This window comes from Haliotis rubra, unplaced genomic scaffold (assembly GCF_003918875.1).
Source record: "Haliotis rubra isolate DU_JTF1 unplaced genomic scaffold, ASM391887v1 Scf267, whole genome shotgun sequence".
NCBI classification, from domain to species: Eukaryota; Metazoa; Mollusca; class Gastropoda; order Lepetellida; family Haliotidae; genus Haliotis; species Haliotis rubra.
The window spans coordinates 726176-740783 of record NW_025766747.1 but is presented as its reverse complement, the minus strand read 5'-3'; the positions used below and the strand labels follow the sequence as shown (position 1 = coordinate 740783).

General features: G+C 38.7%; 1 protein-coding gene across 1 annotated transcript; it reads left to right on the top strand.

Moving 5' to 3' along the window:
• The first annotated feature begins 8454 nt into the window (after positions 1 to 8454).
• LOC124280400 (40S ribosomal protein S17-like) lies at positions 8455 to 13571 on the top strand. Its single transcript, XM_046716306.1, has 5 exons — positions 8455 to 8591; positions 9866 to 10017; positions 11232 to 11337; positions 12634 to 12699; positions 13437 to 13571. The coding sequence occupies exons 1-5, from the start codon at positions 8589 to 8591 to the stop codon at positions 13515 to 13517; spliced, it is 408 nt and encodes a 135-aa protein (XP_046572262.1). The 5' UTR covers positions 8455 to 8588; the 3' UTR covers positions 13518 to 13571.
• The last annotated feature ends 1037 nt before the right edge of the window (positions 13572 to 14608 follow it).

The following is a 14608-nucleotide window of genomic DNA, read 5'->3' as shown; positions in this document are numbered from 1 at the left end:
TTAATGATTGACTTGCAGATGCCACGCCTTTGTTTTGTGGGGAGGCATTGTTGTTGTAGATACTTGCCTTAGAAAGTACTTCCATGTCGATTTATAGAATGTTACGCACTGTGATTAATCGAAAAAACAGTTTTAAAATTGTGAAACATTCCTCAATTTTGTCGAACATTATCCCATTTCTAACAAGTCACAGGGAATCTATACGTATATCATCGATTATCTATGGCCTGATTTCTCCATTCTATACACTTCAACTAACTTTTCATCAGATGCATTAATGCATTACTTTCCAGTTTTATAACATTAATGAGCACATTGTAAACATAAGAAAATGCTGTAAAGATTAACATTAGAAGCTGACGTTCTTGGCTCAGTAGTGCTAGTACCGCCACGATATGTCAAACATCATTCTCTCACTGCCAGTTACGAGGGAGTGTGTCCCATTCCTCGTGATGAACTCTAATCACAGGGCAACGAAATCAAGCATTTGTCAGAAAAGACATGTCCTTACAACAGCATGTAAGAACTAAAGAGAGGCACTAATTGAACAGACATGTCTTCAATTGGAAGCCCGTGATGCTGACGTGGTCATGTATCCATCCCTTGCAAGATGCAGTTCCCATGACTAATATTTGGACAGAGATGATATTCAATGACTAATTACTTTCTGAGATGATGATGAGGTTCAGTCCATATGAAAATAATTTGAAGTCACAGCCATTTCTTACTAGTCGATACGCCACCTGAGGCCGGAGCTTGAATGCCTGCAATTACTCATTGTTTGCCAAGTCATGCAGGGGACTGCCTAAATGTTGGGTCGGACTGGGCGAAGGCGAGCAAACCATATCATTGGCTTATTAATCCATAATCGACAACCATAACTACATGTTATTAATGCCACATACGATATTAATGAACGAACAATCACAGCCACAAACATGAAACCGAATTCAGTTTCTTCGGGTATATCTCTGGATGATCAGTAATATTTGGAAACTTCTTGGGAAAATTCAGATTCACTGACGACCATAGGCACCAACATAGATTTGGGGAAGCTGTATGCCTCAAATTGTTTCGAAACGTGAATTCAAAACGTTCCACGTCGTGAGCTGCCTGGGCCTAATAACGAAGGCAGGTTCGCCATGTATTGGGAGAAAACGGGATTGATGTAAAGATATGTTTGGCGGTGTTGGTTGCCTTGCAATTGCCTGTTCGTATTGTTCTGGGTCTAACATGGAGTGTCCTATATGTCCTGTGGAATGACATGCTCTGTGTAAACTCCAGACCTTCTACCCTTCAAGTACCACACATTATTACCTGAAGTCACGTTGTATGGTATGCTGTATAACCATCTAATACTGCGAGAGATCTACCATGGCCATCTGAACACTTTGTTGATCACAATGACAGACTATACAATCGATAACTCACTCTTCCCTTGAGCGACAGTCTCTGATTAAGTGGCCAGTACCGGGGGCAGGAGACGTTATGTAAATATCATTCAATGTACAGCGACGTGAAGGACCGACATTGTAGTTATTGTATGGGTATAGATGTGCGGTGGGAGCAGGCAAGAAAGGAGTCTCTACCTACAACTCAACATCGGCAGTTTGTAGGGTAACACAGTAGCACATTCACAAATAAAATAGCAACTTAAGGTTCACAAAACGTAAACAATATACTCTGTACACAGTAATTCTGTAAGCTGTATTTTTTTAATTACCGCTCAAATGTGCTAATTTTATTTTATTTGTTTATCACATAAATTCAGTAACTGTTTGGTTAGAAGCAAGGAATTGAACGTTTTCATAGACATAAATAGTACATTTTTGCGTATATGAAGATAATCGATGATACTTCAGCACAGAAAATCGCTCTTGTAGAGACAACGGGGAGTCACTCAGTGCACAGTAGAATCTCGAGATCATGATGCAGACAGAAGATATAAGTTTAGTTCTTGGAATTTGGTCTCAAGGAATCATCCGATCTAGATGTGCTGTGTTGCATCTGTCATCTTCTGCATCATATTCATGCATTAGTTACACCCATCCAACTGTGGGACATTTCGCCAATGCAAGATAGTGCTGACTGGTCCCTTTATGTATCCGTGCGTGGTAAATGGCTGGACAAGCGTCAATTCGGGTTTTGTTCCCAAATTAAGCAGGCAAGCTGTAAATAATTGTTGCCCTTAGGGACTAATACCGATTCGAACGAATAACGGAATATATAATGTGAAGCAAGATCTTTCATTGAAATATGCCACTGTGATCTTCGTTTTGATCCGGTTCCCTCACTCTATAAGACATATTTGTCGATATCAGAGGCCTATGCCATTACTGTCATTGTTAAACCAATGTGTTGAATGCATTATTTCCTAACAGAAGTAACATTCACTCGTTCAGTTGCCCAATAGAGCATGTAGTAGCTTTATAATTACATGTTTCCTTTGAACTGAGAGACCCACTAAACACTACAGCAAGACCTTAGTGTCGGATGAGCGAGGCCAATGAGACGTAAGTTTCGAGAAGTGGTTGTCTAGTTTTTTCCATATTCTGATGACAGTGACGTACAAGTCTAATCTATCAATGAGTGAATGGGTGAGTGAGTGACTTGAGTTTAACGCCACTGTGACCACATAGTTTACAATATGTAGTATACAGTTTGATTCACGCAGTGCTTGAGATGCGTACCACGATGTGCATCGGCCCAGAGTTTCATCTGAATGTAAAACACATTCATAAATCAGTGAGCAATACAAACTGGTTCTAGTTTAGTTTCAACAGTGAGCAGTACATTGAAATAAACCCTACATCTGTCGGTATGGGGTCAAATATCATGTACGTTTATATGTTTATAGGTTAATATAAAAAGAAATACGAAATCAGAGTTGAAGACCGCCATATTCGATACTTGCAGGTCGGTACTTAGACACACAACGGTAGTTTCTTCAAGGCGATATTCTAGTTGAAATGGTTGTTTTCTAATGATTATTTGATGTCTATATATACATCAACATGGATTTAACACGCTCTGGTTAAGCTCATACCATATCCTTGTGAAAGCTCTTTGTATGCTTTCCGTTCAGGATTAGGACCAGTTGACGAGAGAGTATGCTAACTGAAATGACATTATCATCTACCAAGCATTCACAATCAGTGTTAACAACAAGTAACATAGCATACAGTTAACCCAGCACACAATCAGTGTTAACAACAAGTAAGATAGCATACAGTTAACCCAGCACACAATCAGTGTTAACAACAAGTAACATAATATACAGTTAACCCAGCACACAATCAGTGTTAACAACAAGTAACATAGCATACAGTTAACCCAGCACACAATCAGTGTTAACAACAAGTAACATAGCATACAGTTAACCCAGCACACAATCAGTGTTAACAACACGGTAACAAAGCATACAGTTAACCCAGCACACAATCAGTGTTAACAAGTAACATAGCATACAGTTAACCCAGCACACAATCAGTGTTAACAACAAGTAACATAATATACAGTTAACCCAGCACACAATCAGTGTTAACAACACGTAACAAAGCATACAGTTAACCCAGCACACAATCAGTGTTAACAAGTAACATAGCATACAGTTAACCCAGCACACAATCAGTGTTAACAAGTAACATAGCATACAGTTAACCCAGCACACAATCAGTGTTAACAACAAGTAACATAGCATACAGTTAACCCAGCACACAATCAGTGTTAACAACAAGTAACATAGCATACAGTTAACCCAGCACACAATCAGTGTTAACAACAAGTAACATAGCATACAGTTAACCCAGCATACAATCAGTGTTAACAAAAAGTAACATAGCATACAGTTAACCCAGCACACAATCAGTGTTACAGCAAGTAACATAGCATACAGTTAACCCAGCACACAATCAGTGTTAACAACAAGTAAGATAGCATACAGTTAACCCAGCACACAATCAGTGTTAACAACAAGTAACATAGCATACAGTTAACCCAGCACACAATCAGTGTTAACAAGTAACATAGCATACAGTTAACCCAGCACACAATCAGTGTTAACCCAACACAAAGTAACAACAAGTAACAGCATACAGTTAACCCAGCACACAATCAGTGTTAACAACAAGTAACATAGCATACAGTTAACCCAGCACACAATCAGTGTTAACAACAAGTAACATAGCATACAGTTAACCCAGCACACAATCAGTGTTAACAACAAGTAACATAGCATACAGTTAACCCAGCACACAATCAGTGTTAACAACAAGTAACATAGCATACAGTTAACCCAGCACACAATCAGTGTTAACAACAAGTACAGTTAATAGCATACAGTTAACCCAGCACACAATCAGTGTTAACAACAAGTAACATAGCATACAGTTAACCCAGCACACAATCAGTGTTAACAACAAGTAACATAGCATACAGTTAACCCAGCACACAATCAGTGTTAACAACAAGTAACATAGCATACAGTTAACCCAGCACACAATCAGTGTTAACAACAAGTAAGATAGCATACAGTTAACCCAGCACACAATCAGTGTTAACAACAAGTAACATAATATACAGTTAACCCAGCACACAATCAGTGTTAACAACAAGTAACACAGGATACAGTTAACCCAGCACACAATCAGTGTTAACAACAAGTAACACAGGATACAGTTAACCCAGCACACAATCAGTGTTAACAACAAGTAACACAGCAAACAGTTAACCCAGCATGCATTACATACTGTTTCCTCTCTGTTCCTAAAGATACTCGGAGATGTCTGAGTATTCAGAATTCCACATTTCAAGTCTTTTCGATCATTTCTATCTCAATATTTTGTTTCTTTGTCTCCCCTTGATCGTCCCGTGCACAACCTTTCGATTGAATGGAGCAGCATTCGACTACATTATCTGTTTGATTGGCATTTTAGAAGTTGATGTATAATAAGAAAGCCACGATACTTTATGGATAACAACAGTTACTTCTTTATTATATTATGATGCGATGTTTCGGTATAGATTCTGGTACCGTTGTCAAGCTAGATGTCTTGACAACGGTATAAGAATCTATACTGAAACGTTACATCATAACATAATATGTTAACATTATATGTCATGATGTAAATATTGATAGTGATAGGTCGTGTGGTGTAGCGTATCGAACACCATGGCAAAAGACGGCGTGGTATATACGTAGCACTGTACATTAAATATTCTCTTAATCTTAAGTATAATTATTAATTATATCCGTCACATGTATTTTGCGCCAGACCGATACAACTTGTTCAAAGTGACACCGTGAATCTCATATCGCAAACTACATGTTTGTTTATGATAACAGCGTACATATAAATGAAATCAACAGTCAACTATACTATTCACATTTGGACTTGGATAGGAGGCTTACGAGTGAGAGAAAGAGAGTGTGCGAATATAGTTTTACGCCGCTCCCAGCTCCCAGCAATCTGTAATATCCGCGTCTTGGTCAGGCTACGTAAAACGTCTTCAAGGTAGGGCGGCCCACAACCAAATTACCCCGACCACCGACCGAAATGAGTGTCCTCTTACAACATCAGGGCCGATTCCAACCCGAATGTGGATTCTGTGGTGTGATTAGGATGTGGTAATGCAACTTAACACACCAATGGGTCCATTCGCTCTTAAAGGGAGCACAGACTTTGTGACGGTAATATATACCTCGCTAAGGTGGCACCCAGCGCACATGGCGGGTACGGTTATTGACGTTTAACTACAGTCAAGGCTGTTATGCTATAATTGCCTCAGGTTCTTACAGATTTAATGATATTCATCTGGAATTCGTGGTTAACACACTGTAACAACAGTTGCGATCGATCCATGGAAAACGCGTAGTTGAAAGTTTCGTCCAGGATCGATCCATATCGACGTCTCCAGGAATCGATCCATATCGACGTCTCCAGTAATCGATCCATATCGACGTCATTTCGATTCCAGTCGTGCCTAATAGTAGGATGTACTCTGTGGTTACAGAGCAGTAGTATTAGCCAACAGAATTCGTGCACATCGATCAGAATCTTGCCTAAATGTAATGCTTCAATAATTATCGACAGGTGTGACGTTTGATGTTCGCAGATAGACAGGTTCGCCGTGACATCGGTTTGTTGACTGATAGAGTTCTTAATATTCAAGGTCAACGACGGGAAGGTATTGGCGGTCGATGGCAGCAGCACTGTTAAAACTGTAAGATAAACGTGAAGGCTTAAACAAGGTTTTCCTGATGTGGGTAAAGGACACCGGCACGTGGCCCCGGCTTGAACATATAAACACCAAATGCGCTTATTACATCTTTATAGCAGCAATCATCAGTCTGGTCGCAGCACTAGACGGACAATTGGCGACTTGTGTTTCGGTAGTCAATAGGTATAAAGTCAGCTATTGTTATTAAATCTTTTGATATGTGGAGAAAATGGCATTCAATTCTATTTTCAAAACAATATTACCTCCCTTACTTGAATTTTGTGTGCACAAGCCCGGAGGTTAGTGCCCGGGTTCGATTCCACGGATGTAGTTGGACATGTGAAGCATATTCCTGGTGTCCATAGCTGTGATCTTGTCAGAATATTGCTGAATTGTAGCGGTAATGTCTCAAGTCTTACTCAATCAATATTCATGTAGGTGTTATTTGTAATTCAAGAGAGATAAATCCCAAATATGTAGCTGTTCACATAGTTATTAAAATATATATTGTGTTACAGACATACTTGTGTTCCTTATTGCATCAAATTTTAATGATTGTTTTATTATTTGGTCCTAGTAGCACCCATGTTGTCAACCAACGGTTGACATATGATACCAGAAATAGAAAGTTAAATGACGCGTACCTATGTAGATTTTACAGGCGTTTCATAGTATTCTGCAACATTGGATGTTGTTGTTTTAGATTTGTTCACGAAGCACGCTTGGCCGGTTCTATTGGGCTATTTAAGAGGTAATGCTCCTGTATAAATTCCTGAGAGAGATATACATGCAATGGAATATCCTCGATTACCCAATGTAGTGAATGTTCATTCTATTGTAATAAATAACTCCAGAATAGAGACGAACAATTTTCGTCCACTCTTTTCCCTTTCTCGATTAACGAGTGTATTATACATTTTCTTTTTTCTTATAAATACTTATCACAATTAATAGATATCTAATACCCTGGAAAATAAATCTCAAATAGAACAGATACAATGATATTTATGACACTTATCAGCTATTTTCATCTTTAGTTAAACAGTAAACTTAAATTCGTATTATACGTATCTATGCGCGGCAGGTCACCACGCGGTAAAATGAATATATATGCAGGGGCAAGTCTATGTATGAAGGTGGTTCAGATGATGTCTAGTATCAAGATGTCGCTGTATGAGATCAGCTGATCAGAAATCCCATAACAATAGTGAGTTAGTTTAGTTTTACGCCGCTTTTAACAATATTCCAGCAATACCACGGCGGGGGACACCAGAAATGGGCTTCACACATTGTACCCATGTGGGGAGTCGAACCAGGCCCTTCGGGCGAATGCTTTAATTAACCACTAGGCTAACTTTTAGTAGCTACACCGAAACGTCGCTTATATTAATAATAAAGAAGTTGTATACCCATAGAACTCTCCCATCACCATTTGCTTGATAACGGTGTTAGTAGCTACACCGAAACGTCGCTTACATTATAATAAAGACGTTGTATATCCATAGAACCCTCCCCGTTGTTCAAGTGTTATATCAGTGAAATGTTACGGTTGACAGTTACGATTTACAGATAAATCTCGACACTTATCTCCACTGACTGTGCTCTTATTTACGTTTAACAAATTACATCATTATTTGGTCTTGCTTTCTCCAGGGAGACTATATAACGCCCTGTTGTAGATTATCCCTGCTTTCTCTAACTGTCCCGTCTCCAAATTATAGACTGCATGTTGATTTAGCGTGATCGATACATATATACATGTACATCAACATCTACATTCGGTAATACAGTATATAGTCTGATCACCTTAGTCAGTTTACAAATCGCTTCAGTCACACACGCAATGACAGGTATGCAAATTGCCTGAAACTCACAGATCATGTGAGGAATCTTGGGACGGTGAAAATGTACATGGCTAAATTTGTGAGCTAAAAGATAGAAATATCTCGGAGATTTGTGCGTCATGTCAGTTCTCTCTGATGCCACTATACTATTTCTGACAAACTTCGAGCGTCTTATGAAGCGTACTCTAGCTATTAGAATATCTATAAATTTATGTGCAAGAAAACTGGCGTCGTGTTATTTTCAAGATTCAGGTTCAACGTCTACACAGTTGTGTTAATTGCAGTCATGACGGGAAAACACCAGTTCTTCTTTGTCATATCAGTTTTTATTTTTATAAAATGCGATATTTTAATTATGCAGTAGCAGTAGCTTTCTCATTAGTATGAGTCCACTGAAAGCTGCCATTAATTTATTGCACTGGCGACATTTTACAGCAATGATTTCTCCCGAGAAATTTTAACCAATCGTGGCTTCCATTCGAGGTTAGCCCGGTCCTTCCTCTTCCGCCTTGGTCAACTATCAACATGGTGAGATCTAAGGGACTGCTTTGTAATCAAGGCCCATCTAGCTTATATTCCGACTTCATTTACAAAATAAACACAACAGATTACACACAATACATATCAAAGTTGATGACGGGCATTATTTTGTTTTGTTGGATCAGGCATGTATATATTGTGATACAGTTATGACCATACCCGAACCTAAACTTCGTTGAAGCCAAGATAAATTCACCTACCAATGACATCTGCTGCGAATTCTTTAAAAAGCTCCACCGAAATAAAAAAATGTTCTTGGAATGCTGTTTCGCCAGACTTTTGGGTGGATTTTCTTCAGTTCCAATCGTGTTTTCAAAGACGAGGTTTGACAGAAAAATCTCAATTGTGTATCGTTCAAAAGGATACATTGGCAAATGTCTACCCATTGACTTCTCCCGTAGAACACTTAAAGGTTTCAACTGACGTGTTAACCGAATAACACTCATTTTGAGAGATACATCGTGTCTGCACTCATGGTTATTTTACGATACGGGGCCCAAGATACTGGCAAGTAGCGCCTTCACAATTTAGTAAAGCAGTCTTGTTATACACATGGCATTTTGATGGAGCGCCAGCACAAGTAGCAGACTTATTGATCTGTCGAAGTCACCCATAAGGAAAGATTTCCGCCCGTAACGCCCATACTTTTAAAATCACTCTATGCCTAAGAGATATAGGCCTATGGCTTTTATAAAAAGCCTAAACTCTAAACCTAAGCCCTAACCCCTCGAAATTACCCTAATAAATAGAATACATACAAGCAGTGGTCCAGATAATCTGTATATTCACTTGAAGTTCACAAACGAAATAACTATAAACCAACTAATTTTAAGATGTTTGCATACAAATACATGTGCAGAAATTTGACAAAGCATACGTATTACAACACTGTGCCTTATGCATTGTAGTTTCTTCAGCTTGGGTACATTTATGTCTTCTTACTAACAATGCATGTATCACATATACAGGAACTGTACAGTGAATGTGTGCGTTGGTTTGTTTTAAATAACTCTGACATTACCTGTTATGAAGTTGTTCAATATGTTTTATTATTACTCAATTAGGGCAACATATGAAAATATTTAAAATATATCCTGCAAGAAACTGCAGAACAGTTTTATTATTTTGTGTGTATGTGTGTGGGTGTGTTCTGTGAGAGTGATCTCAGTTCAGGAGGATAGATCTTCATACAGGTAATTTTGAGATTTTTAAAATGGTTTTCGTGTTTTATGATGTATTGAAACATATATATTTTCTTTCAGGCGCGTGTTCGTACAAAGACCGTGAAAAAAGCTGCTAGAGTTATTATTGAAAAGTACTACACGAAGTTGACCCTTGACTTCCACACAAACAAACGTGTGTGTGAGGAAATAGCCATTATCCCCAGCAAGAAACTCCGAAATAAGATTGCAGGGTAAGATATTTTGAGGGGGTAGATATTGACACAAGGCACATAGCCCGTACCAAACAGCTTTTAGTACTAACATATATTTGATAGTTTGTTGCCTTATGGGTTTTGTCTTATTATAGGGACATGCAAATTAAAAATGTTAATTTCTATCCCTGTTACGTCACATTCTACAGAGCCCTTTTTTTATTTAGTGGAACAACGAAAACACATGAATAGGTCTGTAGGATGTATGGGCTGTAACACTTGCTACGTGATGCTTTTATTAGACATTATTTTTCTGAGAAATCTTGATTCAAATTTTATGTCTGCGACTGATTAGAAACAAAATTTTACAGCAAAGATCCGGATTTAAGAACAAGGCTTCCTTAAAGTCTTATCATTGCACTTGTTACTGTAAATCTACTTGTTGATGTGTGTTTAAAGGTGATCATGAAAGTAGCAGGAAGTAAATTTGGGTTGTTTTTGATCACCAAAATTTGTGAAGTTCTTTTGTTGTGATACATTACTTGCAGGGATTAATTACTTGAGTGCTGGTCTAAGATTTTTGTTTTATATTTAGCACTTAATTAGTGCTGTGTAGAGATAGCATGATAATATGGGTACAGGTTTTAAGTCAGACGCACTCAATTTTCATGAAATGGTGAATAAAAAACATCCAGTTGTCAAAATGTATTGTTTTGAACTAACTGAACTGATTGTCAGTATTGTATTTTGACAAATTACTAGTTTTAACTTTTGTAACCATAGACATAAACAAAATAGAAAAATTAGAATGACAAAATAGAAAAATGTATCCCTAGGTGGTGGGAGATTGTAGCGTTAACATTCTCAGTGAAGTATTTACAATGATTCTGGTCTGACAGTGTCTCCACAAATTCAACTCCACTGGTCTCATCCCCACTTGGGTAAAATGTGTAATTACCATTTCAGATGCCCCCCAGCCCCACCACCACCCCACGTCCACACCTGTGATATTTCCTTGATTATTGCTGAAAGAGATATAAAACAATGCCCACTCCCTCCCATCAGGCTAGGTCTTTGGGCTTGTAGGCTTTGTTGAATGGGGTACATCTTTAGGATGTAAAGCCAGTGGTATATTACTTATGAGAAAGTGACCAGGTGTAGGATGCGTTGTATGTTTGCCTTCCAGGCTTACTTACTTGTGGGCGTGTAATTCTAGTTTGTGTGGCAGATTATTATGTGGGTGGTGGTTGCAGATTTGTCACCCATCTGATGAAGAGAATCCAGCGTGGTCCAGTGTGTGGTATCTCCATCAAGCTGCAAGAAGAGGAGAGAGAGAGGAGAGACAACTATGTGCCAGAGGTAAGTTGGCAAGATCCACCCTGGGTGATGAATATTAGCAGTTCATGCATGAAATCGCCTCCATGTGGTTAGAGCATCGACCGGGAGAGCAGAAGGTTGCGGGTCCGATCCCCAGCTGCGTCATACCAAAAGACGTTAAAATACAGTACTTGTTGTTCCCTGCCTGGTGCTCGGCATTAATGGGTAAAACAAGGACTGGTCGGCCCAAAGTCTGTAGAATGTGTTTGAGTGTCGTATTTAATTTATGCTTAACTGGGGCATGGTATCTCAGTGAGATAGCACTATAAACCCGCTTAAAGGCCGGGATTCAAACCTATACACAGATGGGGTGTGGCCTCCTTGCCTTGTCAAAGCTGTCCTTAGATGCAAAGTATTCAAGTACATTTCATGAAATATCACAAAATTGACTTAACGGTTCAGGCTGATATTAAATCATGTATAAAGAAGTATGTTGTGAAGACTCACAGCAAAAAGTATGGATGCAGAGAGTCTGCAAAACTTACATTTTGAAAATATATTTCTCATTATTAAATCCAGATTTGAATTTTCCACTGTGTCAGTCAGGTGGCCACAGGAGGTGCGTTTCCATAGAAACAAGCCTTGGAGTGGGGAAATGTTTCATATTTCAGGCAGGCTGGGAAAATGACCCCCTCCCCCACTCCCCTGGCACCAGGGCTAGGGTTGTCCACTTATCTGATGCTGACATATCTTTGCTGAAGTCTCGTCACGATATGGCTGAAATATTGCCGATGTGACGTTAAATATTAACTCACTCACTCACTCTTTGCTGAAGATTTTATTTTCAGAATATAAGTAAAATTTGATGTTTCATATATGCTAATCAAATTAATCTCTTTAGTCATCAAAATATGAAGTGAAAGGGTTGTTGGACATTTACTATAACCTATAAGGCACATGATTATTCTAGAAGTAAATTCCAAGGTTAAAATTTGACATCGCCAGGCTCTTGCCAGGCACCCATAGCTGTTACAGCCTTGTCACTCACGGGCTGATAACATCTTCACTACTGAGGGGTAGCCAGTGGGAGACCCACGGGGGTTTTGGAGGTTTGCGCCCCGGCCTTTAACTCTGGGCTAGTAAAAGCAGCCACACATAAACATGCTTGCACATCGTCATATGAGCGAAATATTTTTAAGTACGACATTTAACCCCATTTCACCTCGCCAGTTCATGCATGGGATCCAAACTTGTATCTTTACATGAAACAGTATTTCAGAAATCTTATATAAGTTATATTGTTACGGGTTGACTATAATGTATGATTTTGTTTTGCAGGTTTCCGCTATTGATGTCGACATCATTGAGGTTGATCCAGACACCAAGGAGATGTTGAAGTCCCTGGTGAGTATTGCCAAATGATTTATTTTGTAAGTACATGCTTACAGACAAAGTGGACAAATCCTTCTTCGTTTTCAACCAAGTCATTGTTTTCAGATAAGGAGTACATAGGAGTTCCCAACTTAAGACTTTTGTTATAATCTTAGCAAATGCTGATTGCAACAGATGATTGTTCAACCATACCTCTTCAGTTACTGAATTTAGAGGTGTATGTGATTATGTTAGATTATTTCATTAACTGGTTTAATAATCAGTTATGTACGAAGTGATAAACTAGAGAGATTAGTTATTTTATCCCCGAGGTTTTATCCTTACCGAAACCTCATGAATGAGTTGTGGACGGCTTGTATCTCACAAATCCACTGTTTATATGTGCCCTCTCTGGTGTATAACCTAAATTGACACCGCTGCATAGATTTTGCACACTCAACCAAAATGGCTTACCTGCCCAATTTTGAAATATGATGAAGGAAACCAACACATTTTTGTTAGGTACTTATGTTCAGTGGTAGCACTGACCTTTGTGACTCACCAAATTCAATGCTGGCTTTCAGTGGACATAGTGCTAAAAGTGCCCGAGTTGGTTTCAGGGCCAAGGGAGATAACTCATTAAACTATAATTATTGCAGCTATGAGGATGCTATTGGAGGTTTTTTCTAATTTCATTTATCATACTAGTCATTCCAATCTATCATTAGTTTTGCATTTTCTCACACATAAAAATCAACATCTAATTTCAGGACTTTGCCAACATCCCTGGCCTGCAAGTTACACAGCCGATCAACTCTGTCAGCTTCAGGGGAGGAAACCAGCGTAACTAAATGTCCTGGCAATTTGTGTAAAGAAGGGGGAAATAAAAAAAAATCAGAAAACTATATTGTGTATTTGTTTCATTCTAAGATTAACTAATCCCAAGGTATTGCAGATGTTTTTATGTGAGCTGATCTTGTGATATTAAACGGGGTGGGGTGTGTGTTTAGCGTAGTGGTTAAGGAGTTTGCTTGTCTTGGCGAAGACCAAGGTTGGAATTCTGGCATGGGCAGAATGTGTAAAAGCCCATTTCTGGTGTCCCCAGCCACGATATTGCTGGAATATTGCTAAAAGCTGTGTAAAACGAAACATGCTTACTTGTATTAATAGCGTCAGGTTGGTTGGTTGGCTGGCTTTTTGTTTTGCGCCATTGTCAGTAACGTTCCAGCTATATGGCGGCACCCTAACTTATGGAGTCTGGTCCAGACAATCCAGTGATCAATAGCATGAGCATCGATCTGAACATTTGCGATACGATGGATGACGTGTCAGCAAGCCAGACCACCTGAACCCGTTTGTCGTCTCTTGCAACAAGCATGGGTTGCTGGTTGTTTTGTGTATGACAGGATGATCTCGTACAGCTAAATAGCAGTCTTTGTAACTGTGTTGAAATAACAAACAGGTTTTTACATTAATGCAATTATTTGTTTATCTGATTGGAAGAATTAGGTATGCATCTTTAGCACTTGTTTGGACACGAGTAATCCTGCATTAATGCTGCAGTAAAACTGAAATGAAGATTGCTTTTAGATAACAATTATTTATATTGATTATGAAATGTTATTCTTTACATTTTTTACTTTTTCCATTAGCCTTGGGTTTGATAAGACTTTTCAAAATATTTTTTATTTTGAAAAGTTAAAATTTGGTGCCATAACAATCAAAGTAGATTAAATTGCTCACTGAAAGAAATTTTGGGATGACTGAGTTTGAAACATTCACTATAACTGCAGTGGGAGTAGTGGAGGTTGTTTGAAATCACCTTAAGTTCAAGCTGTTTTCTGTGTTGGATACTTACACTGAACTCTGGTATCCCAAGAGTTGCTTCCCTTTGCTTACAGTATTCCAAACACCGGAACACTTCCTAGGTCCAGTAGTTACG

Bases quoted from the DNA above. Each gene is read 5' to 3' on its own strand.
- LOC124280400 (XM_046716306.1), top strand. The intron at 11,338-12,633 runs GTAAGTTGGCAA...TTTGTTTTGCAG, and splicing joins GAGACAACTATGTGCCAGAG to GTTTCCGCTATTGATGTCGA. The intron at 12,700-13,436 runs GTGAGTATTGCC...ATCTAATTTCAG, and splicing joins AGGAGATGTTGAAGTCCCTG to GACTTTGCCAACATCCCTGG.